This window comes from Magallana gigas, chromosome 4, assembly GCF_963853765.1.
Source record: "Magallana gigas chromosome 4, xbMagGiga1.1, whole genome shotgun sequence".
Taxonomy (NCBI): domain Eukaryota; kingdom Metazoa; phylum Mollusca; class Bivalvia; order Ostreida; family Ostreidae; genus Magallana; species Magallana gigas.
In genome coordinates, this window is record NC_088856.1 from 39,483,523 (window position 1) to 39,511,458 (window position 27,936).

The 27,936-nt window shown below is 35.7% G+C and overlaps 4 protein-coding genes and 1 long non-coding RNA gene across 5 annotated transcripts in view; 3 read left to right on the forward strand and 2 right to left on the reverse strand.

Moving 5' to 3' along the window:
• LOC105342112 (dynein regulatory complex protein 11) overlaps positions 1-27,936 on the forward strand; it is a 274,235-nt gene that overhangs the window by 151,997 nt on the left and 94,302 nt on the right. The window lies entirely within an intron of this gene.
• On the forward strand, positions 10,688-15,310 carry LOC117683604 (nuclear apoptosis-inducing factor 1). The gene is made up of 7 exons (XM_034453197.2): positions 10,688-10,996; positions 12,924-13,089; positions 13,193-13,259; positions 13,516-13,617; positions 13,793-13,840; positions 14,064-14,120; positions 14,471-15,310. The coding sequence occupies exons 1-7, from the start codon at positions 10,716-10,718 to the stop codon at positions 14,692-14,694; spliced, it is 945 nt and encodes a 314-aa protein (XP_034309088.2). The 5' UTR covers positions 10,688-10,715; the 3' UTR covers positions 14,695-15,310.
• LOC117683603 (putative nuclease HARBI1) lies at positions 14,537-19,418 on the reverse strand. Its single transcript, XM_034453196.2, has 5 exons — positions 19,023-19,418; positions 17,064-17,401; positions 16,685-16,942; positions 16,341-16,564; positions 14,537-14,674 (listed from the first exon to the last, which is right to left on the reverse strand). Exons 1-4 carry the CDS (start codon positions 19,251-19,253, stop codon positions 16,345-16,347), a joined length of 1,047 nt encoding a protein of 348 aa, XP_034309087.2. The 5' UTR covers positions 19,254-19,418; the 3' UTR covers positions 14,537-14,674; positions 16,341-16,344.
• Positions 20,985-25,307, forward strand: LOC117682850 (uncharacterized). The gene is made up of 10 exons (XM_034451378.2): positions 20,985-21,191; positions 21,449-21,538; positions 21,803-21,911; positions 22,171-22,381; positions 22,575-23,109; positions 23,258-23,444; positions 23,549-23,806; positions 23,912-24,083; positions 24,255-24,403; positions 24,546-25,307. The coding sequence occupies exons 3-10, from the start codon at positions 21,875-21,877 to the stop codon at positions 24,725-24,727; spliced, it is 1,731 nt and encodes a 576-aa protein (XP_034307269.2). The 5' UTR covers positions 20,985-21,191; positions 21,449-21,538; positions 21,803-21,874; the 3' UTR covers positions 24,728-25,307.
• On the reverse strand, positions 24,458-25,184 carry LOC136274779 (uncharacterized). Its single transcript, XR_010713199.1, has 2 exons — positions 25,067-25,184; positions 24,458-24,662 (listed from the first exon to the last, which is right to left on the reverse strand). It is a non-coding gene; the product is annotated as an uncharacterized lncRNA (long non-coding RNA).

Genomic DNA, 27,936 nt, shown 5'->3' on the forward strand with positions numbered 1-27,936 from the left:
GATAATCAATTTATTAATAGTAAGTGTTATAGGATATTAGTATACTTAGTATAACTTACCAGAAAAAGAGCAAGGTCTGGTCCAAAATTAAATTACTTCTCAATATAAATATATAGTATGTTCTGGTCAATGTCCAGACAAAGATTGTCAAACTTGGCGGTAAAACACATAAAGCAAAATATACAAACCAACCAAATTCAACCTGACACAAACAACCAATAAAAACCAAGATCACAAATATCCACTGACCAACTCATGATCAACCACTGCCCTAAGGGTATATGTACATGTGTATGAATTAAAAGAAAGGGTGGATCTAACGTTTTATATGTGTACTGTTTAGACGTATTAATTACAATAACTTTATTTATTTATTCAAATCAACAATTTTCATACTCTTACACTCTCCCCCCGGTCGCAGAATGACTTCCACGTCATTCAACTCGGAAGCTGCATATATCTGAAAAGTAACATGGCATAAAATACATATATTTACAATTTAAAAATATCATGTATTAGAACATGTAGAAGCAGACACAATGTTAAGTAAAGCCATCTGGCATCTACTTTGGTCAATGTATCGTAGTGAACCATCATTCATCAACCCTTTCACAAATACTGCTCTTTGTAGCCAATCTGGTTGTGTCTGGTTCATCATGACAAACTCCTTTGTCCATGTTGGCATTTTTCTTTGTCTGGTAGATCTTCTTGGGGCTGGAGTAGGAGTATCGTCATTTTCTCTGGAAGGCATTTCATCTTCAGAATCATCAGATTCATTGATGTAATCATCAGTGCTATCAACATCATGGATGATATTCTCATCATCATCATCATCATTGTTGACATCATCCTCTGGTTCATCATCATTGATGATCTCTTCAGGTTGGTTCTCAGGCTCTTTATCCTGATGGGAAGCGTCCTCCCCTGAACCAGCTGCTGAAGCTTCCTCAGTTGTAGATTGATCGTCATCATCTAAACTGGGAGTAACTTGGGAATTTTCATTTCTAAATGCAGAGTTATCTACATAAGGAAATTCACTGTCACTATCAGAATCATTCTCAGTAATAATGCTTACTGGTTCTGCCTTCCTTCTCTTTCTAGGAATAACTGGAGGAGGAGAAGTACTTCTTGGAAGCTTTGTTCCGATAGGTAGAAGCAAATTTCTATGAAGAACTCTAGTTCTTCCTTCTCCATCCTCACGTCTGACTTTATAAACCGGAATGTCATCATTTGCTTTCGCTAAAATGACATAAATATCATCTTCCCATTTATCAGCAATTTAATGTTTGCCGTCGTATGCCACTTTTTTGACTAGAACTCTGTCACCTTCCTCTAAAGTGATGGCTCTTGCTTTTATGTCATAACGGCATTTCTGCTTCTGCTGAGAAGATTTTATTGCTGTTTGTGCCTGTCTGTAAGCATCTTGCAGTCTTTGCTTCAGCTCGGATATGTACTTAGTTGTACACCTATCCTCAGAATGGCTGTTGGAAAACACAGGATGAATGACCATCTTTAAGTTCTCCTTAAAGATAGCTTAAAGATGCTTAAAGGTAGCTTAAAGACGATCTTTAAGCCACCTTTAAGCTACCTTTAAGCTATATGTGTTGCTTAAAGATGGCTTAAAGAAAGCGTAAAGATGGCTTAAAGGCAGCTTAAAGACTATCTTTAAGCCACCTAGTTGTACACTTATCCTCAGAATGGCTGTTGGAAAACACAGGATGAATGACCATCTTTAAGTTCTCCTTAAAGATAGCTTAAAGATGCTTAAAGGTAGCTTAAAGACGATCTTTAAGCCACCTTTAAGCTACCTTTTAGCTATATGTGTTGCTTAAAGATGGCTTAAAGAAAGCGTAAAGATGGCTTAAAGGCAGCTTAAAGACTATCTTTAAGCCACCTTTAAGCCACCTTTAAGGACAACTTATAGGTCCTTAATGTCCAAACTTCTTTAAGCTACCTTTAAGCCACCTTTAAGCTACCTTTAAGCCACCTTTAAGCCATAATTTTTTTTTTATTTCAATAGTGTGCTTAATTTCCAACAAAATGTATTAACTTTATGAAAGAAAAGGTATTAAAACGGTTTTTGTTCTAGAAAGGAAAATGAAAAAAAAACACACAAAAAAACCGGCCACGGCGAGAATTGAACCCGGGACCCTTAGTTTACTAGCATCACTACACTTCCTCTGCGCCACGGCAACTTACATATATATGAGTGTTTTTATATCCTATATATCAGTGGATATTGAATCACTGTATTGAATGTGTTTACTTGAAAAGATTTTGACAAACCATTCAGTTTGTAACAATCAATTATATCTAATTTATTAATTACATGCATGCGTGTATTTAGAATGAAATACGGAACTTGGTCTTCAGTGAACAAAAATATATTATACCTGAATGGAAACCGTTAGGTTCACTATAGTAGGCTTTCTTAGTTAATAAATTTAAACCGAGTAGATATACGTTCATCTAATTTATAGCTATAAAAATGTAAGAAAGAAAATGAAATCATTTCTTTTATGAAATGCATTGATACTATTAGGGTATTTGTTCAATTTCCCGCAATTTCCCGGTTTTCATGATAGCGGCGCCGTTCCAATATGTTTAAATATTTACATGTAATTGTATGTACATGATTTTTAAACTATCAATTCTATAACAAACAAAATTACCAATTACCGGTGACGTATTTACTGCATGTGGCAATTGCAAATGACTTGTACATACAATTGTATGATGTGCCAGGCCGGGTATATTTGACATATTTACCCTTATACATATATTTAAATAATCAACCCCTATTTATGATCACCGGTACATTAATTAATTAGCCTCAAGATTTTACTCTTACATACATGTATCATTAATTTGTAGACGTAACATCTTTGAAACACAGAGCTAGGAAATAATACTTTGAAAATGAATTACAAATGTAAATTAACTTTTATTCACTAGACTTATCGTATACTCGTACATACTAAGATCCAACGCCTTTAGAAACCCTGACGTGCACCTGGGCACACGACACACCTGTTGTGTATATCTTGTATATTCTGTGTTAGTTCCAGGGGTTTTCTTAAGTTGGACAAACAATAGACTTTAATTAGATATACACAAACATGCACCTGGGCACACGACACAACTGTTGTGTATATCTTGTATATTCTGTGTTAGTTCCAGGGGTTTTCTTAAGTTGGACAAACAATAGACTCTAATTAGATATACACAAACGAACAAAACTATGTCTAGACAAACAAAGCAGTAATATCCTGCCCGATATAACAAAGGCAGTTGAGAGTCTTTTCATCTTTAACATGTATCTAGCAGATCTAGAGTTAGAAATAATGAAAATTGAAAAAAAATAAATACAAACCTTAAAGTGTCCTGGAAGTCTAATAAAAAGTTATGTTTAAAAGGTGTAGTTTAATGTATAAAATATTATCTTATTTTTTTTCCGCCGAAAAATCCTTTATAAATGAGAAATCGGCGAAAAACGGCGATCTCCCCTTTTTCACACCTTTACGACATCGAAAACAAGCTGTTTCCGGATGTGACGTCACAACACAGCTTTGGCGCTATTTTGAATGTAAACACTTTGAAGAAATACTCAGGTTTTTATCGTTAAAATGAGTGGGAAAAGCAAGGGACGTATGTGTGTAGTAGCAGGATGCAGTAAGAGGCAGACGGACGATGTATCGGTGCATTCCTTTCCCAAGGATGAACGTCAGAGGGTTGCATGGACTCGTTTTGTTAAACTCACTAGGGCTGACTGGACTGGACCATCGCAGTATACTGTGATATGTAGCGAACATTTTAATGAGGAGTGTTACGAACAGCAGCATTTTCTTATGAAGGATTTTGGCATCCCTAGGAAGAAGCGATTGGTTCCTGGATCGGTCCCTTCCATTTATCCAAAGAGGAAGAGAGACGAGCTGAATGAGGCGTTCATTGCGTGTCCTGTGATCCTTCTGTTGTTATTCTTTAGACTTTTGAAATCATAAGTCAGTTGGAGTTTTATTATATTTATTAAGCACTGTAATCGTATAATGGTATAAAAGCAATATATAATCAATCTGCTATCAATCCAAAATTCATCTCCTAATTATTAATCAAATCATAAGTATAAAAATCAGTAAAAATAAAATAAGCAATTGTTAGAACATCCTTTCGGGTCACAGTTCATAAGTGACTTATAACGAAGTCCATTGTTAAAGGTTAATTGCAATTAAGAGTCTTGCATCCGTTGACCGCTTTCTAAAGTCCAATCATCATCGAGAGTTTTATTCTTCCTGGTCATTCCGCTAACACCACGAGTTCTAACTACGCAGTTGTCCCTTTCGGTCAATGACCTTTAACATTGTTCACTATACACTTATTTCGTATCGAGTGCACAACAAGCTAATGACTAATTAACGTAAAGCAGAATACAATCATAATTTTATATTTCATATATATATACGGCTATCTGGTTACATACGTCCCCCTAACAAAAGAAATATCCCCGAGGGAGATTTCTTTCGCCAGGTGCCCGGTGTTCGAAATTATCCTTCAAACTCTTCTAGGTCAGATGAACTTCCTGGTGACACACCGGTCAGAACATCTATGTTAAGAGGTTGAATGAAGTGACCAATTTCCTATACCGGCTTGAGACACAATAATAGTCTGTCAACAAATATGTATACTTCACTCCTGACAATATATAATTGTTTAGCAATTCATGCAAAAGTCAGTAATAATCATATATACTTTTGACAACAATAGAAACCAATACAAAATAATCAAAATCAAATATAATCGCAATTAACTGCAATCAGAATTGTCCAATGTCCAAAGTTCCACACAGGTAACATATAAAGTCCATTATAAAATGTTAATTCAAGCATAAGCGCCGCTAGAATTATTATAAAATACATAAGCATATATAAATGTTATACAGTCCAGCGTACATAAAAGTTACACTAAAGTTATCGGTTTCACACAATTGCATCCATTTCGAATAATCGGAACGATAATCAAGAAAACGTTGTGTAATTCGGATTCGAAGAATTCCATTCGCAGTTATCAGCTCACCACATTTGATTTCAAATATAACATTTCATAATTATTTCAATAACATTTTTCATTTTTCACAAATTGCAACATATTGAATACACAATTTATATAAGCACACCAACGGCACTTCCTGCGCGGATGGCGAGTTTGCACCTCGCGGAACATCGACTGCGTTCCTCTATTTCTTAGACATCAACGCCCTTTCTGCAAGGTATTCGCGTGCCAAGTCCGGGTCCGGTCCATAGCGTTCAGGCCTCGGATAATCGGAGTTCCTATTCTCTCCGGTCAACTGGTATGCTAATTCTTCAGTGATTGGTCCAATAGCGTGAGCGTCTGCAATTGATCGTCGTGGTTTTCCATAACGGCGAGGTTTCTTTGGGGTTGTAGTGTCCTTTACTATGGGGTTCATTTCAATAGTCTTTTGGGAATTTCGTTGATCAGGATTAACACCAGACAAATTGTCTCTGCCAGAACTTTCCTCATCCCCGTCACCACCCCTTTTTCGACAACCCGACCAGCAACCACGGCACTTATATCCTAACTTTTTGATAGTTTTACGTTTCAGGATACAAATTCCGAATACAATTATTATTGCCAAAATCAAAAATACATAAAACCAAAGACTTCCCACCCAAGGTAATGATTCCATAGATTGTAGCTCATTGTTTACTGGCAATTCCGCCATTAGTGTGTCCATAGGGAAAACCTTAATATCCTTTAATTTATCGGGGATCTTAATGTGTCCCATTCCCGGAAATTTGATGTTAAGGGGATCCCAAAGTGTGTATGTGTTTATGCCATCAATAACATTTTGAAAGGAGTCCGACATATTAAATTGACTTTCTCGATTATAGTAAGGAGGAAGTAATATTGATCCATGAAAACCAGAACAACCTTGTCCAAACTCAAGATGTTTATCTTTACATTTATTATTTTATCAGTAATTTTAAATTTCTAACAACGACAAAGTTTTACGGTTTCTTTACATAATCGCGGGTTCCGATATTTCAAACGTATTACGTCCGCGGAATTTCATTATCAGTCAAAGGTGTCACACTATCGTACCTATTCCAAAAGCGAGCAATATATACAAAGCAAACTTACTCATTATTATTTATTTTTACAACACATTATACCAATGATTTAATCACGTCAGCCATAATGGCAAGACAATTTTCCACATGCTGTTGTTGGCCAACAGCTATACTCTTACGAGGTTTAGGGACTGGTTTACGCGGTTTGGGGATTTGTTTACGGGTGAAGCCTAGACCTACTTTAGAATTTATTTCACAAATTTCCATATCCTCGTCTAAGGGTATAACTGGGGTATTTAAAGGTACCTCATAATTTTGATCATGATATTCACTTTGTTTTGACTCAGGGTTCTCATCCGATTCTGACTCAACAGTCTGTTCATGCTCGTCCTTACTGGGTCGACCATCCATGATCTGTTTAGCTCTTATGCGTCTCTGAAGTTCAGCTAAAGGTATATCTTCTTCGTCTGAAGAATTTTCTCTCTCTTGTTGTTTAAACCGAATAGCTCTTTCTAATGGCTCTGGCTGCACCTCGCCATCATCTTCCGAAGATGATTCCTCCTCAGGTGGTACCACATAATTGGTTTTTCTCAGAGTTCTTCCACCTTCTTCAATATCTTGTGGGAGGGGCCAGTGCGAAATATCTGCCAATCTCAATTGCCGTGCATGGCACTTGGTGATAGATCCAGTTAATTGATCCTTCACCACAAAACTGACTGGCCCTTTCTGTTCAATAATTCGGTAATAGGGGAGCCACTTTTTATCTAGTTTGTTTTGTCTCCTGTTGTTCTTGAGATAGACTGGGTCTCCTACCTGGAAATCTTCATCTTTGCTCTTCTTATCAGCCTGGGCTTTCTGTTTCTTCTTGGCTTCTTTCATATTTTGATGTACTAACATAAACGCCTTGTGCTGTTCTTGAAGGGCGATCTTATGTTGATCTTCTTCTGCATATCTTCGACGAGGTTTCAGTAAAGTATCAAGGGGTAATACAACGTCTCTATTGTACATCAGATAGTATGGGGAACACTTTGAAGATTCATTCGGGTGAAATCGAATGGCTGCCAATGTTTGGTTAAGATGAATATCCCATGTTTGGGCATTGTCTGTTATCTTCTTAGCCATTACGTCATGAAGAGTGCGGTGGAATCTCTCTACTTTGCCGTTGCCTTGAGGACTGTAGTAAGATGTTGTGATGTGGTTAATGTTTAGTTCTTTCAAGGTTTCTTGTACCTTTTGATTTACATTCTCTGTTCCATTGTCTGTGAGAATTTGAAGAGGACAGCCATATCTGGGGTATATTTCTTCCAATATAAGGTGCACTATTTTGTCAGCTGACTTGTCAGGAACGGGGAAGGCTTCCGGCCATCCAGAGTAAATGTCAATGAAAGAAACTATATACTTGTTTCCTGTCAGTGAAGTTGGATATGGTCCTGACAAATCGAGTCCTACCTTAGCCATTGGAAAAGGTGGTATGTCTGTCTCTTGAAGTGGAGGTTGAGTTCTCTTATTGCTCCTCGTTTGGCATATTACGCACCCTTCTATATAAGAATATAACCTCTTGTATAAGTTTGGCATATAATATTTTTGTCTGATTACATCATACGTTTTGTCCACTCCCATATGTCCAAGTCCATCATGGTATTGTTGTACTACCAAAAGTTCTAACTCACGTGGTATATACAAGCGCAGTCTCGGACCTTCAGAATCTCCATCTGAAAGATAATACATTAAGCCATCTATTTCAAGAAACTTCTTTTCTTCGGTCGCCGTTGCTTTTCCTTTACTCAACCTATTCCTCAGCTTTTTGATCTGCTCATCATTTTGTTGGCTTTCCGTTATGTTTATTTCTTCCGGTAAGTCGATGAAAGGCTTGAGCAATTCGTCCTGCTGTTTAACTTCGCACCTGGCTAATCTTTTAGGTGAGAAAGCATTTGAGTTTAGTACGTTTACTTCAAAGAAATTGTCTTTAACATCCGGTTCATCACACTCAGATTTTTCTTCTTCATCATCAGAGATAGCGGACGGTAACCTGGATAAAAGATCCGCACAGCAATTGAACCTTCCTTCTATGTACTCTACCTTGCAGTTATATCCAGCGATACTCAAAGCCCATAATTGGATCTTCTTATTTTGCATAGGGGATTCTAAAATATATTTGAGCGGTTTGTGATCTGTCCGTATAGTAAACTCAGCACTGTGCAGGTAATGGTCCAGCTTCTGGAGGGCGTAGTGGATTGCAAATGCCTCCTTTTCTATGGTTGACCATTTCATCTGGGTTTTACTCAGCTTGTGGGATAGATAGTATATCGGCTTATCTTCTCCTTCGTCAGTCTTTTGGGTGAGGCAAGCTCCTATACAATTGTCGCTGGCATCGGTGTACAAGATGTATGGCTTATTAGTATCTGGATAAGCTAATAAAGGCACTACTGTTAAACTCTCTTTAAGGAAGTCAAACGCTTCTTGGCAGCATGATGTCCACTTGAATCTGGCATACTTCCTGGTTAAGTCGATCAATGGTTCCGCAATTTTTGAGAAATTTGGTATCAATCTTCTATAATAACTGCACATACCTATAAAACCACGGACTTCCCTAACTGTAGTGGGGGCTGGTAATTTTTTAATGGCTTCCACTTTCTTCGGATCCGGTTTGACGCCATGTTCATTGATAATAAAACCAAGATATTCAGTCTGCTCTTTGAAGAAGATACACTTCTTTAACTTCAGTTTTAGTCCATGCGTCCTCAGACGATCAAACACTTCCTGGATATGATGGAGGTGATCTTCCGGTGTTTCTGAGAATATGAGTATATCGTCCAGGTATGCGATAGCAAACTCCTCTTGTCCTTGTAGAACGATGTTCATGAGTTCTTGGAAGACTGCTGGGGCATTACTTAATCCAAATGGCATCCTATTAAATTGAAACAATCCCTTGTGGCATGCAAAAGCTGTTTTTTCTTTACTCGAGTCTTCTAATTTTACCTGCCAATATCCACTCTTTAAATCTAGTGCAGTGAAGTACCTGGCCTTACCGAGCAAACAAAGAATGTCATCAATCAATGGTAATGGGAATGATACTGGTCTTACTATCTTGTTTAAACTTCGAAAGTCTACGCACATACTGTCTGATCCGTCCTTCTTCTTTACTACTACCAGAGGAAATGACCAAGGCGACTGTGATCTTTCAATAATCCTTGCGCTCATCATCTCCTTTATGGCCTTGTCGATTATCTGTCTTTTATTGAGGGGAACTCGATATGGTCTGTTCTTTATTGGTTGATGATCTCCAGTTTCTATCTTCATTTTGACGGTGTCGGTCACTCCAAGGTCGCTGTCCTTTTTAGCAAATAAGTCATTGTTTTTCCTCACAAGTCTTTGGATGGAATGTTCGAATCTTTCAGGAACATCAATCTTTTCTTCATTGTCCTGTTGGGTTTGGATTTCCGAGATTTCTTTTGGTCTTAATGCGGTGACACGTCCTACAATGTAGCCTTTAGGGATTTTGTAACTTTTGTTGGTTTGATTAACGAAGATCATGGGAATTTTTCTGTTTCTTCGGACAACACAAACTGAGTCTTCTAAATATAGTCCTGGGTCCTCCATAATACAATTATTGTCTATACTGTTCACTTCCACTAAGTCTTTATCTTCAAGGGGAAAATTATTTTTCACTTTTCCATAAAATACAGTCACAGTATTTGGTTTCACCATAGGTTTCTTAGGTGTTCTTACGATCGTTGAAATGTGTAGATCCTCCTTTAATTCAGCATAAGCCCTGCCATCAATGCGCATGAGTCCAAGATCAAAGTATAAACGAACATTGTTTTTCTTGAGCCAATCACGACCGAGAATCAGGTTTCGGTTGAGTCCCTTTGTCACAAAAAGTTTATGGTCTAAAGTTAACCCTGCAATCTTAAATGAAATATTTACATACCCTAACGCAATTAAAGAATTACCATTTGCTGCTTGAAGACAAGGAATATCATTTTTACACAATTTGGGGCGGGGGAACAAATTATCATACATTTTTTTACTAATTAAGGATACGGCCGCGCCAGTATCTACTAACGCTCTGAATTTATTTTTTCCAATTTTTAATAAACAGGTACTGGGGTTGTTTGTAAAATTAATTTCAAATGTAGGTCTTTTATGAAAGTTCTTCCTTCGGGCTTCAACGAAGGAAGAACATCTTAGTTTTCCTGATTTTGTTTATCAAACGTGGCGCGATGGGTCCAGATTTTGGGTGATCTCCTATCATTTTGGTCTTTAAAATCACGTGATCGATCTTGACGATCAGCTGACCTACCTCTATTTTGCTGCGTTCTTGAAAACCTGCGTTTGCTCCAGCAATCTGCACGCAAATGTCCTATTCTACCACAATTCCAACACTCAATCGATGGGCGGGGGCTTTGCTCAACATAATGCACAGACTGAGTATTATGAAGTGGTTTATTTAATTGAGGGCGGGGCCTAACCTGGCATGAGTTTTACTAAGCTTCTTATCTTACGCAAAAATATTATTACTTAAGAACTTCGTAAGATTTAATCTAAGATAAGAATGTTCTGTTTTACTAACGTGTTCGTAAGTTTTATTCGTAACCTTAACTTACGAAACGTTCGCAAGTTTCCGTAATGGAACTCTCTAATAACGGAGGTGTGAATATTCGTAGTTACGAACGCTGCGCAAGCGCAGAGGGCACTTTCGTTTTCGCGGCTATTTACATTTTATCGTCTGCGAAACTGTTTTCAACAATGGAGAAAGAGTTGAAACGGAGAAAACCCAACTGGAGTGAGTCGGAGCTAATGGCTTTAGCAGAGGCAGTAGCTCCGCACTTCCGAGTTTTAAAGGGGAAGTTTTCCGCTTTTATAACTTCTGAGAGGAAAAATCAACTGTGGCAGGATATCGCTAACCAGTAAGTAATTTGGAGAAAGTATCAAAATTGGACCTCAAATCCTTAGAAATGATATGATAGCACATACAATGACAATGTTATAGCACCGTATATCGGTTGTTTTAAAAGTTTAACAAAACAATTCTCTCTACATACCCAGAATATAAATTAAGTTCACATAATCTTGCCATAGAATTCCAATGCATGAAAGACTATATAATGATTGTAACACTGGAGTACAGATATTGAAGACTAATTACATTTTTTATTCAGTTGTTCTAAATGTATTAGATATATTCATTTGAGGACAGTTTTTGAAAGAATTTTATAAATATGCTTTACATGAAGTAGCACACGCTGAAATTGACATATGACGTCGGGATATTTTTAGATATAGTAATCAGATGTAAGCTGAACATCACTGAGGTAAATAATAGAGGAAACTCACAATAACATTAGCTTCTGGAAATATTTCTGTATTCATAGATTTTTCAACAAAATGATTTAATTACTGCGATTCAGTTTTGAAATAATTTTTCAAAAATGTCAGATATCTTGAAGGCTATGTTCTGTTTTTTTTAGGGACCAGGCAAAATTAACCCCTTCACGGTAACTGTGGTACTGCTCATTTGCACGACAAAATTACATAGTTTGGTGAAATATGACATATAACGTCAATTGTTTTATTTATGTCATTTAATTTTCTACGTAATGAAATTTTGGCAAAGTACCTGTATATCATTTTGCCCTGCAAGAGAGCAGTAGAACGGTTATCGTGAAGGGGTCTATTTATCATCATTTCAAACTGATGCTTTTTATGAAAATCTAAAGATAGGGGGAGGGTAATACATGCAAGGGTATTTCTAAGTGATGTGAGGCTTTTATCATGATACTATCATGTAAATGTGTGTAGTACTGAATAAGGTTTCTTATTAAAGGAGGTTGAACAACAATTGATATCAAAAAGATTATAATAAATATGTTTAACTAAAGAAGAGCCCTATGACTCTATGTTAATAATAGAAAAGTGGAAATGGTGGGTTCACTTAAATGGCCATATTTTTCTTAAACCTCAATGGAATTGGCAATGCGAGGCATACTTTTTCTCAGAATTGCATAAGTTTTCTAATTTTAAGACAAGATATCGTTTCAGAGGATGTTAGTGTGAGTTAAAGGTAAGTTATAGGTGACAAGTGACAGTTTTGGATAACAAGGGGAGTAACTCCCTCTTGAATAAGTTTTTTTTTTTATAGATTTTTTGTCTTGTAAATATAGAAAATGTTTAAAATAAAAAAAAAATTCTTTAGTTGAGAACTGCAACTCATTCTAAAAAAGCGTTTGTCCCATGGGTGTTATCAAATGCTAAAAAAATAGTTTTGTTCCATACTTTTCTTTTATGAAAAAAGTCATTGTCTCATGCCTGTGTGTACCTGTCCCATCATAGTGATAAATTTTGCCTGGTCCTTAATAATAAATCTTTAACAATGTTAAAAATAACTCTCTCATTTATCAGTAATATACATCATACAGAAACAGTGCAGTTGCTTAATTGTAAGATTTTTTTTTCTCTCATGTGAATGTTAAATATAATACTGATATATCTTTCATATACGGATATAATAAACAATATTTCTCATATATGTATTATACATATTGGCCCCATAAATTGACTGAGTTACTCAATCAGCTGTTGTGGGTTGGGTCAATATTACTGGCAATATAACTTTTTAAGATGGTTTCAGGATTTTGAAATATTAAAAAAAATGAGTTGAAACTTTTTAGATACATTTTGTCATTTTTTCACAAATTCATTATCTATAAGGCTATAAGCACAAACAATGTGCAAATACATATATATGTGTACACAGATACACTCTACAGCTGCACAAATTTGATATATTAAAAACATATATTTAAGTACCTAAGGCAAATATTTATATTCTAATAGAGTCAATGCTGTTGCAATGGTCAACAGAACAACCGAGGAAATGAAGAAAAAATGGGCAGACATGCAAAGTCTGACAAAGAAAAAGGAAGCAGAGAGGAGGAGATCAATGAAACAGACAGGAGGAGGACCAGCCCCAAATTTCATGTTCAAAAATTGGGAAAATTTGGTAAATACTTACAAAAAATTCTTATGAATATAAGTAGTAAAATATTTGTCTGTCTGTCATGAACAAATCATTTCCTTTAGTAAAGGTATGCTTTTTTTTAAAGGTTCTACAGTCTTTATCAGATGTTGCAATTGAAGGCATCAGTGGTGGAGTTGATACCGCAGAATGTGGTAAATTGGCTTTTTATATATATTTATGAATTTTCACATTGATATTAACCTAAGGTAACTCACTACACCCAGACTGTAATCACATGTAATACAAACTTTTCATGTTGATGCAATTTTTCATAAAATGAAATAATATAGTTCTTGATGTTGAATATTTTAAACAAGTTTTTTTATTCAAACCATCCACCATTATGTTTATCATAAGAAGTGTCTCAGTTTCTAATAGCAAAAAGTAACCTTATTAATCATTTTGTAGAAAGTAGACCATCCCCAGTGGTACCTGCAGGGATTATTATCCATGAAGTTCCGGCATCAGAAAATTCAGAACTGAGCGAGTCTGCTTCAACCCCATGTGCAAGTATGTACATGTACTAGATCTGATGATCCCTTCACACAAGATAACTGATATATACTTATTGAATTGAATATTTATTTTCATGAAATGCATATTATTAACTATATAACAATTTCTTTTGAACATAATTTTTTCGATTGATAATTTTGTTTCATTAATCATATTCTTTCTATCAAAGGAATGACAAGTATCAACAACAGCACATACAAAGACATGAATTTTGAGAGTAAGTTTAAAACAACACAATTAATGTAATGAATAACAATTTAACAATATTGTATCAAAAGTTTGATAGCATGAGACAAAAAATATCAACATATAACTTTATACAAATTAATAGGTTTTTAAGCACTAATGATTGTGAAGGCATAAAAAAAGATTATACAAGTTTATACAAGTGTAATATTGCATTAAAAATGGATATTGAATTATTACAAATTTAATTTCAGGCGAGTCTAGTCAAAGTCAAGAAAGGCCAAGAAAACAGACAAGGGTGCAAAGGAAAGGTAACAATGAAATCGAGCCTTGTAAAGTGAATTTTAATTCTTTAAGGAGGCATATGGTCAGTGATATTGTTAAAGGGAACTAAAAAGTTGTCCATCACACTACTTTGTCATAATGATGATATCTTATTAAGTTTGATTTCAACAAATAATATACATGACAGCCATTTTTTCTCATGCAAGTCTTACACTAGGAGGTTAGTTAAAAAAAATGTTTGTTAAATGTCAGCAGTCTATTTAGTGTAGATAAAACCTTAAAGAAAAAAACCCTTATTGACTTTGTTAGAATGAATTGATATTTAAAAAAAAAAAGAAAACCTATTCTCATGCTTTCTAAAACTTTTCTTTAAAAGAAAATGAAGTTCCGGTACACATATCACAGCTGTTATCTATGGAAGAGGAGAAGATTTCTAAACTGGAGACATACAGATCCAGAAAAATCAAGATTCTTGAAGAAATGCTTGAACTACAACGCAGAAGCACCATTGCAGTTGAATCCATAAGCAACTCCATGCACCAGTCAGGAAATTCTCAACCATTGTCATTGTCGTTATCTCCTGTAATTAAATTCTCTTAATATATGCACTAAAAAAACTTAAGGTAGGTTAATATCTTCTTCTAAAGAATATTTATATCAAAGCTTCTATATTTAGTAAAGATTTTAAATTGTTAAGACAATGACCCTCAAAATAGTTCTTCATAAAAATCATTGGGTAAAATCTTTATAAAAATCTTCTTCTCAAGAACTACTAAGCTACATTCTAATGTATGGTAATTTAAAATCATTACAATATTCAAAAAATGTTTCATATTACTACTGTATGTGAACTATGGGCCTCTTGTTGAAATGTTCACGATATTATTTATAGGGAAAACTGTAGTTACATATCTTAATGCTAATAAAAAAGAATTGCTGGTACATTTATTAATTTGTAAGACTTTGTATTTTTGTGGAGTCCTGATGAAAGTCTCTGATGATAAATTGTTAAAAATGGAGAGAATATTGTTGATTACAGGATCCAGTATAATGGTTTTTCAGATTAGAAACTGCTTGTTATATGTTGATTGTTTTGTGAACTGGTTACTATTATATCAAAATGCTAGTACATGTAGTAGTTTTTTTATATTGATATATATTGTCCATGTACAATTATTTAACTTCTGTCATCATAATAAAGTAACATTTAAAGCAATGTGAGCTGTGTTTCTGAGAAATTTATTTTGCTACCTAAAGATGCTAATATATTATAATTCTGGGTGTACTTAAACCTGTGTGATATAATGGGTGAAAACAAATCTTTAATTTTATCATAATAAAGATTCCTGTACAATGCAATAAATAACAAATCGATTTGTGTACAGGGCGACAATAATGTAGTTTTGCTTCAATCAGAACCTCAAACAAGAGGCCCATGGGCCACATCGCTCACATGAGGAACAATAGGTATGATAAAATCAGCTTAATGGAGTCATAATACAAACAATCTGGACAATGTACAATTATAATACATGTAGATCCTGTATAAATAAAATCCATTTCCCCCCTGGATATTCTTATGTTTATAATCATTAGTTCCTTTTCTAACAGGATGATTTTATAGTCATATCACATGATGAGTATTGCAGTTCTCAAAAAGATCCTTAACAATTGTTTATATATGGGATATAAAGCTACATCAAACTCTGAACCTTCTTGTGAGGCCAAAGAATTGTCCTGGAGACAAAGTCTTAACAATTATAAAGAATCCTCTGGCTGATTAGTTTCTGAGAAGAAGATTTTTAAAGATTTACTCTATATATTCTTATGTTAAACTTTAACACCCCCCCCCCCCCAAATGTGGCCCACCCTACCCCCAGGGATCATGATTTTCTGAGGAGAAGATTTTTAAAGATTTACTCTATATATTCCTATGTAAAACTTCGACCCCCATTGTGGCTCCACACTACCCCCGGGGGTCATGAATTTCACAACTTTGAATCTACACTACCTGAGGATGCTTCCACACAAGTTTCAGCTTTCCTGGCTTTACGGACGACAGACAAAATGTGATCAGAATAGCTCACTTGAGCTTTCAGCTCACGTGAGCTAAAAAGGGTCTCAACAAAAATATGACTAATCGAAGTCTGGAAATCATTTTATTGTCGGTCAATAGAATAGCAAGACTTCCAATTTACCCAAAAAAATTTAACATGAAAATTGCAACAACTTAAAAACCTAAATACCTCTTCAAAATCTTTGTACAAGTCTATCTCTCAGCATTGCTGCAGTACAATTGTTGGGGATAACTGGAGCAAATGGTTGCTGGACATCATCTTCTTCCTCAGTTTCTACCATGAGAGGCACCCTCTCGTTTATGGCCAAGTTGTGTAGCCTCATAGCACATTCAATTATTTTCGTGCATTTGTCTGGTCTATAAGGCAAGCATCCTCCAGTTTTGTGCAAGCACCTGTTGATTTATAAGTTTGAAATGTTTTAGGTTTTCACTCTTTTAGAAGAAAATTCTTTTTTCAATACACCATTTCCTGATCTGAATTAAATTTGATATTTTGATTAAAAGGTGACGTACCTGAAACGTGCTTTAAGCACACCAAATGCCCTTTCAATAGCATTTCTAGTACGACAGTGAGCCGAATTGTACCGCTCTTCTTGTCCACTCCTCGGGTTGCTGATAGGAGTCATCAGCCACTCTTTAAGGGGATAACCCGAATCGCCTATCAGCCAACCTCCATCCTGAAGGCTTTCAATCAAATTTGGCAAGGAGCTGTTTTGCAAAATGAACGCATCATGGGTTGCTCCTGGGAATTTGCAGACGGCATTTGTGAACCTGGAAATCAATTAATATTTGAACAATAAAAACATAAGTATTTCTTTGGTGTATATATAAACGTTTAAACTTTTAATTAGCAATTCATCTTTATCTGAATTGAGAGTTTTAATATCCAAACCTTAAATCTGCGTCTACAACCGCTTGCACGTTTATGGAATGAAAACCCTTTCTGCAGACATACAGGTGTTCGTCATCTGTTCCCATGCCTTGTATGGGTATCTGAGTCCCATCGATGGCACCAATCACATTTGGGAACCCAGCAATCTTGTAGAACGACGCTTTGGTACGGGAAATGTGTTCCCTCCTTGTAGGGAACTCGATGTTCTGCAAAGCTTTGAAGACAGCATCGACCACTCGATGAACAGCCAGACATCCAGATGATTTGGAGATCCCATGAATGTCTGTTGTTTCTGAGAGGTAGTCTCCTTTAGCCAGGAAACGCAAGCATGTTAGAACCTGGAATGATTTAAAGGTACTGTTGACATAACACACCTGTAGTATGTTTATAAAAGAGGGTGAGGGTAGCCTGGAAATTAGTTCAAAATCTTCGACAAGCAAAAAAAAAGTAAATAAAATAAAATGAACAAAAGATAATGATAAAATGTAGTAGTGTTACCTAGTTTTAATTTTAGTTTTGTATAGTATTAAGGTATTTTGATTCACATATCATTCATTCACTCATTCATTCATTCAATCTCTCACTCTTTGCGCTGCACTGCAATACTAACTGTGTTGTGTGTGATTAAACCTAAACACTCCTATTTAAAATAATGGTTAAGTCAAAATATATAGAGTAAAGAAATGATTTTGGAATATTCCATTTGTATAAAGGTGTTTTTATTCTACGCTTTGATTAATCAGTATTGGTCACTGCTGACAGTGTGTACAATTAATATCGTGAATATGGTGATCGATTCATGATATGAAATCCAGTAAATAGCTTGCACTCAGTTCCATAAATTGGTTACTATATGTTTCTGTCATTGCTGTAAATAGTTTTATTGATATTTATTACCATAAATATTTCTGATCATTTGGAATTATTGTTTAATATATATAAATTATCAAATTATCGGTCTTTGCTGATAATATTAATAGGTGATCTAAGTAAATATATGTTTTATGTCAATGTCTTTGCGATGTTTGTGTTTGTATTGTCTTTGTTGTGTGCTTATATATGTTTTATGTGTGTGTTGTTCTAGTGTGATTTCCTGCATTTACCATATATTCCTACAATTTATTGAAAAAGGAATCGAACCCTATAAAATCAACTTGGTGTTATTATGTCATCTGCATCAAGACCCGGTTACAATGCATGTACTAATAATTAAATGAAATAAAGACTTTTCAAAGATAAAAAACATTATTTGATGCTTGGGGGGGGGGGGCAGGTTCAGAATTTTTTAACCAGACATTAACACAAGTAGCGGATAAAAATGTCATATACATTTATATCCGCGGCTACCCCATTAGGCTTAACACAATTTTATAGGTCTATTCATTTAGTTAAAAAAACGTCCATGACAAAAAAGCCTCTCTCCTTTGATTTCTTTAATTCTTTAACTATGTATTAATTTATTTCCTTGATCACCATTTTACTATATTATGATTAATACTTGAACTATAATATTGCTTAGTATAGGTATGGAAATATATTCTAACCATACTTGACTGTCAACAAGAAATGATATAAATTTTACACAATAAATCAAAAAATGCTTTATATATCTTTTAGGCAATATTTAATTTTTATTTTAAATTTGTATGGTTCATCACACACAATCTTGTTAAAGGGGAACAACTCGATGAAGTAATAATACAGTTGTGGCCCTTTTGGTTACTCTTCATCCTTCTATCAAAATAGTGGACAAATAGAAATGTTTGCAAGGATATCATTCGGAATCATTCTTTGAACATAACCAACATAGTAAGTGTATTTTTTTAATCAATATCATGAGTGTGATGTATTATGATATTAATATTTTGTAAGAATTTGATTGATAAGAAGCTTTATAAGTCCAGCTTCTGTTTATTTTCATTTAGAATTTCCTCTGTTAAGTCATATCCATAAAAATACCTGGATGTGGGCTGGAATGGCATGCGACCTCAAAGTTTGTGGCTGTATGAAGTCTTTGACATCGTCTGTCAGCTGCAGAATAACTCGCCTTGGAAATCTATATCGCCCAATGAGCTCGCTGTCGGTCAACATATCTAGAACTTGACTCCTGTCTCTGAAAACGCGTTCACGACGGAAAGCCTTGTCTTCGTTTTCTCTTAAAACTTCAATAAACAATAAGCAGGCGGCCATTTTTATTCATTTACTTAGAAAAATACGAAAAATTCTTAACTTAGAGTAGCCCATAGGCTGTCGTAAGTTACGACGATATTTTTGACGTAACTTAAAGTTAAGAAGTTTGGTAAAACAGATATTCATCGTAACTTACGGTTACGATGAAATCTTAAACTTAAGAAGCTTAGTAAAACTCATGCCTGGGGTTTATTTAGTGGACAGAATCTGGCCCTATGACCAATTTTCATACACTTAAAACACCCTTTGTTCCTCGTGTGGTCAACCTCCATGGGTTCTTCCTGTCTATTGTCTGTCGAGGACAAGTTAACCAATCTTTCACTTAATAAAGGCGTTGTACTGTCAAACCTTGAAACAGTCTGTCTATTGTCATTCGGCGTAGTACTTGTTATACTTGACCCCCTTATAGCTAGTCTTTGTCTTAAATTTTGTTCGCGCATTGCTACCTGAATTGCTGACTCCAAGTCTTTGGGGTTTTCTCTAAGGATTTTCATCCTGAGATAGTCAAAGGTCAGACCGTCACAGAATATGTCTACAAGTTGTTGTTGGACTAAGGGATCTATTAATTTGTCTTTACTATACGCGTCTTCCGCGATTTGCAACAACCGTTCCGCAAATAACTGTACACTTTCGTTTGAATTTTGCCGCGTCCTGCGCATTACTGCTAACGCGTGTTGTGAGTCGGTAATCTCCGCGAATCTGTTTTTTAAGGATTCTTTTAAATCGTTCCACGACGGCATTTCTTCCGACGCGTCTGTTTTGTCCAAATATCTTTTAATAAAGTCTCCTACCGAACCTTTACTCGTAATATACGCGAGCATGGGGATTTCATGACCCTGTTTCCCAGACAATAAACCATATTTTTCAATTTCCTTTATCCACTGCTTGAATTTACTAGCATCTCCTTCGAAAGGAGTTATCACAGAAGAGAGGGGCACTGAAAGCGCGGATGGTATAGCTTTAACCTGACCCATGAAAAAATCTTTATCATCATCCTGATTTGGGACTCGGTGTCGAGGTTCATTAGTTTCATACAACCTTGCATCATAATATGTGTCAGTTTGTTTTTCAAAAGTGTTTTGTTTTACCTGTTCTTGTTCTGAGAATTTTTGACCTGTTTCATGCCCTTCCTTTTCTTCACTTTGACCCAACCCCGCAAATTGTTTTTCCAATTGTTCCATTTGATTTTTAAATTCTTTTCTATCATAACCATTTCCAGTTGCCATATAGGTTGCTGATCAGAGTTATTTACTTTGAGATAGTGAACAGAGATATTGAGAAAAAGTTCTTACCTTAACAGTTCAGTTTTTCTTTAGCACTTCGTTTTGTCCTGGTCACTGGCACCATAAAAGTCTATGTGATCCTTCTGTTGTTATTCTTTAGACTTTTGAAATCATAAGTCAGTTGGAGTTTTGTTATATGTATTACGCACTGTAATCGTATAGTGGTATAAAAGCAATATATAATCAATCTGCTATCAATCCAAAATTCATCTCCTAATTATTAATCAAATCATAAGTATAAAAATCAGTAAAAATAAAATAAGCAATTGTTAGAACATCCTTTCGGGTCACAGTTCATAAGTGACTTATAACGAAGTCCATTGTTAAAGGTTAATTGCAATTAAGAGTCTTGCATCCGTTGACCGCTTTCTAAAGTCCAATCATCATCGAGAGTTTTATTCTTCCTGGTCATTCCGCTAACACCACGAGTTCTAACTACGCAGTTGTCCCTTTCGGTCAATGACCTTTAATATTGTTCACTATACACTTATTTCGTATCGAGTGCACAACAAGCTAATGACTAATTAACGTAAAGCAGAATACAATCATAATTTTATATTTCATATATATACGGCTATCTGGTTACAGTCCGAGTCCTTCCTTGCCTGCGCCAACACAGGAACGCGGGGCTCACGCAAAGCGCGCAAAACTAAGGGTAAGTTGAATAAAAACAAAATGTAATAATCAGTAAATTGTTTCCGATTTTATGCAATATTGCATTATGAGTTCGAATTTCCTCGTATATATATGTAACTAGTATTGGAGGCGAATCCAAATCGCTATTTAATACGGGATCAATAGAACCATGACTTTATACCATTTTATTTAAATAATCATGATTTCAAATGATGCTTTAAATAATTTAAACACCAGAAACAAAATATTATTAAATTTTATGTGCATCTTTTTCAGATTTTGTCAGAACTGCTGCAAGAAAACAACACTCCATCTTCACATCATGAGATACAGCAAACTTATAATGACCAAGAAGATCCAGCTTTGGTAAATACAAATATAAAGCAGCTATCTTAGCTATCGGTTGATTTCTGAAGCTATCGGTTGATTTCTGATCTGTTAAAACATAAGTCATTTAGTGATGAGATTATTCTGCATGTTTATTATTGCTATTAATGCTACAGTGATTCTCATATTTATTATTGACTATAAAAGTTTGAAATAGTTTATAGATAAATTTAGTAACTAGCATTTTCTTTTTAGAAATAGAAATATGGCACGCTAACTTTCACATATTAATTTTATGTTTAGGAACCTGAAGAACCTGCTACTTCCTCAATTGCATGCCAGACCCCAGCACCAGTGAAAGTTGGAACACGAAGCATGAAAATTCAAGTCGGTGCAAAGATGAAAGAAAAAGGTAAGTTGTAGGAATTCACAAATCTGTGTGTGTAAAGATATATGTGTATCTCTAGAAAGTATCATGTATTGTTGGTATTTTTAACAAAGGATTAATCGTTGTAGCAGAAAATGCATATTGTTTAATGAATTAAATGTAAACTGTAATTTCAAGTCTGTTTATCATACAATTAGCCACTTTATCTAATCTAAGATGTTAAAAAGTGATATACTAAGCATGCTGGCCATATAACTCTTAAACATTTGTGGCAATTTTTTAGGCTCACAAGCTGATATGAGGCCAAGAGTTAGAAGTATAGGAGTCCAATGCAATGGCACAGATATCCCCCCACTACCTAGACCAGACAGAGAACCAGCTAGAAATGAGCCTTTGAGCAGCAGCGAGGAATCCAGCGAGACAGACAGTGATCGTGGGTCTGTCTATGAGCCATCTTCTACAGGATCTGAGGAGTCCCAAATCCAAGATGATCAGTAAGTATGCTTGGAACAATAAAAATTATATGATATATGTATTTGAAAATTTATTTCTCAATTGTTATTTTTCTGTCTAAATATTGACAAATGCTGCATATTATAATTTAAAAAAAAAATGATGTTAATTACCATCATTTGCTAATCTTGTAATTAGAATTAATGTGAATTTATTTTGTGGTTTTTTTTTTAGGAATGATGTACACAATCCTTTGGAAGAAACCAAATTCATCGTCTCCAAGTCCAAGCTGATGGAGCTGTTTAGTGCCTGTCGGAGATGTCATCGATATGCTGTGGATTGTGTTCAACACCTGGTTGGAACAATGGTGAAGATAGTAGCTGAATGCCAGTTTTGTGGTTTTTCATGGCAGTGGTGCAGTCAACCGTATCTTGGATCCATTCCAGCTGGAAACCTTGGACTATCTGCTGGTATTCTCTTCTCTGGTGCCCTTGCAGCCAAAGTCCTTAGGGTCCTGCAGTGCATGGGAGTAGCCACCATCACCCAGAGGACATTTTCCTCCCACCAGTCATCGATTTTGTTCCCTTCTGTGGCTAGAGAATGGGACAAGCATCAGAGGGATTACGTCAGGATGGCAGAAGAAAGAGAGGAACCACTTGTCCTCGGTGGAGATGGCAGAGCTGACTCTCCTGGACACTGTGCCAAGTACGGGTCCTACAGCACCATTGACTTAGAACAGGGCATTGTTGTGGATATTCAGCTTGTTCAGGTAATATATATATTTTTCTTATTTGATAAAAATGCCAATAATCTTTATCATGCATTTTTATTTAAGGATCTACAATTATAACCAAAACATTGTTTACCTGTTATTTGTGTGTGTATTATTTTAACATGATTTTTATTACTAATTACAGAGTAATCAAGTGAAGAACAGTAATGCCATGGAGAAACGAGGACTTGAGCTTGCTGTGAGATGGCTTCAAGAACATCACTTGCAGATTGGCATCATCATTACAGATCGCCATCTTCAGATCCAAAAGTGGATAAGAGAGAACCTCCCACAAACAACCCACTATTATGATGTGTGGCATGTAACAAAAGGTAAGCTAGTTGCCAGAAAAGAACAATTAGTCTTAAAGAAGCAACAAATCCATGTTTGTATTGTAGTATTACAGCTGTTCACTTCATCATTTATTTTTATTCAGGCTTAAAAAAGAAGATACTGGCAGCATCAAAGCTTAAAGAATGCGAAGACATCTCTAGATGGAACAAAAGCCTGACCAACCATTTGTACTGGGTGGCAGCTTCTACGCCAGATGGTGATGGAGATGTAATGTGGGCCAAGTTGGAATTGGTGGAGAATCACATCCATAATGTTCATGAAGGCCACAGTGATGCATTTCCAACCTGCGCTAATGAGACACTTGATGGGGACCAGAGACAAAAGAAATGGATCAAGCCAGGTAAATTAGTAAACCAACTTTCATCTTTAATATTAACAGGAATAGAAACAGTTCTCATTTTGTGACTTTATCAATTTACTATAGATTTTTTGTTCATTTTTTCAGAAACGAAAGCCAGTGAAAAGCTATCGGAGATCATCTTGTCGAAACAAATGCAGAAAGATGTTCCCAAACTGTCTCCCCTGCATCAGACTTCACAGGTCGAAGCTTTCCACAGCACCATAAACCACTTTGCACCCAAGATGGTTTCCTTTTCTTATCATGGAATGTACTGTAGGTATGTAGTATTTATATACATGTAATGATATATATTTTTTTAAATTATTTATACAATGAAAATGGGTTGTTCCAAAGACATCTATATTTGCTTTCCATTAGAAGCTTAAATACACTGTATTCTTATTTGTTTATTAAAATTTATTCATTCCTAACCCATTGATTTTTTAAGGTTGATGATTGCTGCCATTCATTTTAATGAAAATTCTTCGAGACCCAGTGCCACAACCAAAGAGGGTGACTTACAATACAAGATTTCATTTCCAAAGTTCAAGCATGGGGACTACAGTGTGCGGAAGAAGAGTGTTGATCCAACTTATGGTAAGCACATTTATCTTCTGATGGATGACTTATTAGTAATCAAACAACAGTGTGTCAGGTTTATATACTTTTATGTTGACATAAATGCAAAATCAAACAGTTTATTATGTACAGTTTGTTTATATCGCCCACTTTATTTCAGGATATACATCAACCCTTATGCAGGAGACGCTATCTGTCGTAAAAGGAGCCAGTGATGAACCTGTTCCATGTTTACCAGCTGTACAGCCACCTCCATTGTGTAGCGGGTTCATCCATCCTGAAAAAGAAGATGCCATACTTCACTTCCAGTCAAGATTTGCAGGCAGGGAGACAACAGTGTAGGAAATGTTGTGACTGTACATACGTTTGATTCACCATCATATACATGAATATTTGATGTGTTAACTGAAACTGTTCTAAGTCATTTTGTATATATTGTTCACCCCCCCCCACCCCATTGATGTTGCTCTAACCCTCCCCTTTTGTATATATGGGATCATGAAAGCAGGGTCAACGTCCCGTTCCTGGATGCATATAATCTGTTTACTTATTGTACTCAAATTTTTATGTAACTGATGCTTTCCTTGTTATTGCTTATTTTTTTTAATATGTTTATTTGTGTTTGTTTTGTTTGAACATTTGTATTATGTTGCATGTTTATTTTTTTTTAAACAAACTTACTTATTCTGGGTCTTGGAACCCTCTGTACTGGTTGGACTGAAAAGTCTGTCTAATCTTGGTCACTGCACATGCTGGTAGGGGAACACGGACGTTTCTTCCTAAATAGCCCCAACACCACCGAACAAGCTGGCGATAGGCTGTGTACCTATTTTTTCTGTAATAAAAAAAGCATATTTATGAGTACAAGTTGATGAAACATCAATCAATGTGTATGAAATAAATGCTACATTTATACAACTTACTCTTCTGTGGTTGTTCTTAATTCTCCATACTGGGATCTGTACTGGTAATATGCTGTCTCGAGTACATACTCGTCCAGACAAACTGGTCCAAACCCCGGGTGCCGAGTTATACAGGTCAACTGATGAATAGATCCCCTCTTGGCATCAATCTGTTGTACTTCTTGGCAGCAGATGCTTTCCTTTGCAGTGGGCATAGCTGCACAACAGTTGCACTTGCGCCTAATTGTGTGTAATAAAAAAAAATAAAGTATACGGATGTGTCAAAAAAAAATTAAAAAATGCCACTATTAATGTCAGGGGAATGTGTAAATAAAACAGGCCAATCAAGAACATAAATACGAGGTTTGATCAATGTTGGAGCTAAAGTTTATCAAAAAATGTTGAATAATATTGACTCTTATATTGATAAAATTACAGATTCCTTAGTTATTATTAAATAAGTAGAATTTTTATAATGTACATCTGTAGTAACTTGACGTCGATCGGTAAATTCGCCATTTTGGTTAATTGTGTAGATTTATAATATGGGTAATTAGCCGCATTTGAAACGTATTTTATTTCAAATTAATGTCATAGGTTCCAAATTGTTTCATATTATTTATAAATAAAGCTTTCACATGTCAAAAATACCGTACCAGTCCGTATTTCCTACTCTGTCGACGATATCATCCTCGGGGTTGTCCCCTCTGGAGTCGTCCGATTCGTCGGAACTGCTTGCTTCTGGCTCAAATCTGTAAGGCTGGATGTTCTGGGGGGCTTCATGAACACCTTCTTCAACACACCCACCTCAAACGACATGTGGAGGTCAATATCGGACGAGGAAATACTGGAAATGCTGCTATCGCTTCTGTTGGCCATCTTTGAAAAAGCTGTGTTGTGACGTCACGCCTAATTTTTCTATTTATAGTAAAACCGGAAGTTGCGCTGATTGGTTTTGAGCAGGTGCGAAAATCAACAACTTTGACGGCGGATAACTCGCTTATAAGGCCACGCATTGAAATTTTGTTTTTTACACTTTGTTTTATTTTAAAATCCGCGTAATTTAAACTCAAGTTATATTTTGACTTCCAGGACATTTTAAACCGATTATCAAATTAAATCATGCATTTTTGGTTCATTATCTTTATTTTGTTTAATAACCGGAGGAACAGAGAGAGAGAGAGAGAGAGAGAGAGAGAGAGAGAGAGAGAGAGAGAGAGATTTTTCACCGATTAATTTATAATAGGTAACAAACATACTTTAATTAGTTTTATGCATATATTAAGATACAGAGACTGCGCTCATCCCTACAATAATTTTGAAACCCCCAAAAAATTATAAAGAATTTTATAACGGTAATCTGTGTCCATCGGAGCGGTGCTGATGATAGCGATCTGTGTTTAATGGAGCGACGATTAAAACCGCCTGGAACACACACCCCCCCCTTCCTTGGAAATTATATTATCACTCGGATGACCCCCTCCCATCTCTATAAAAGAGCGTTTGCATTTAATATATGTTTTTATTGTTCAGCTTGATCAATATTGACTTAAAGGCCACTTAAAGACAGTGTAAAGGCAGTGTAAAGAGAGCGTAAATGCCACTTAAAGATGCTTAAAGATGGCTTAAAGGTGGCTTAAAGGTGGCTTAAAGAAGTTTGGACATTAAGGACCTATAAGCACTTGCTTAAAGGTGACTTAAAGGCGGCTTAAAGGTTGTATAGCCTTTAAGCTCCTTTAAGTCACCTTTAAGCCACCTTTAAGGACTTGCTTAAAGATGGTTTTTCGCCCTGTGAAATCCAAAGACCACATCTACTGGCAAAACTGGTTCTCTTCCAAACATTAGATAGAATGGTGTGAACCCAGTTGTATCATGTCTAGTAGAGTTATATGCGTGAACCAGTGTGTTAATATGCTTTTTCGAATTAGCTCTCTGAGCGTTATCTAATGTTCCTAGCATTGATAATAATGTCCTATTGAATCGCTCTGTAATACCATTACCCATAGGGTGATATGGCGTTGTCCTGGATTTAGAGATGCCAAATATGGAGCATAATTCCTTTATGATGTTGCTGCAGAAATTTGTCCCTTGGTCCGAATAAAGTTTACCTGGAATCCCGTAATGAACAATAAAATGGTTATAAATAGCTTCTGCTGTTGTTTTGGCTGTTTGGTTCTTGGTTGGCACGGCAATTGAATATCGTGTGAAATGATCGGTTATGACTAAAATGTTTTGTATTCCTCCTTTCGATGGTTCAAGAGTGAGATAGTCCATGCATACAAGCTCTAGTAGCTCTGATGTTCTGATGTTGACCAATTCTGCTCTCTCATTGCTGGTCTTGCTCTTAATGCATCTTTCGCAGGAGTTGATCCAATCAGAAACATCACGCTGCATCTTTGGCCAGTAAAAGCTTTGCCTAATTAAGGAGAGAGTCTTATCTCGCCCTAAATGACCCATCTTGTTATGTAAGTATTCCAAAACAGTGGGAGACACTGATGCAGGAATTACATATTGCTGATGAGTATTGTCATCTACTTTGACTTCTCTGAGTAAAATACCATCTCTTACTCTAAGTTTGGCAAAGTTCCTGTGGTAAACAAAATCATCTTCAGTAATGAGTGTCTCTCGTTTGAGTCTAATACATTCCTG

Coding starts and splice junctions, on each gene's coding strand:
- LOC117683604 (XM_034453197.2), top strand. CDS start 10,716: ATGGAACTCTCTAATAACGGAGGTGTGAATATTCGTAGTTACGAACGC. Junction 10,997..12,923: donor TGGCAGGATATCGCTAACCA/GTAAGTAATTTG, acceptor ATATTCTAATAG/AGTCAATGCTGTTGCAATGG. Junction 13,618..13,792: donor TGCTTCAACCCCATGTGCAA/GTATGTACATGT, acceptor TTTCTATCAAAG/GAATGACAAGTATCAACAAC.
- LOC117683603 (XM_034453196.2), bottom strand. CDS start 19,253: ATGGCCGCCTGCTTATTGTTTATTGAAGTTTTAAGAGAAAACGAAGAC. Junction 17,402..19,022: donor CCATTCCAGCCCACATCCAG/GTATTTTTATGG, acceptor AAATCATTCCAG/GTTCTAACATGCTTGCGTTT. Junction 16,565..16,684: donor GTGCTTAAAGCACGTTTCAG/GTACGTCACCTT, acceptor ATAAATCAACAG/GTGCTTGCACAAAACTGGAG.
- LOC117682850 (XM_034451378.2), top strand. CDS start 21,875: ATGAAAATTCAAGTCGGTGCAAAGATGAAAGAAAAAG. Junction 23,445..23,548: donor TGTGTGGCATGTAACAAAAG/GTAAGCTAGTTG, acceptor ATTTTTATTCAG/GCTTAAAAAAGAAGATACTG. Junction 24,084..24,254: donor TATCATGGAATGTACTGTAG/GTATGTAGTATT, acceptor TGATTTTTTAAG/GTTGATGATTGCTGCCATTC.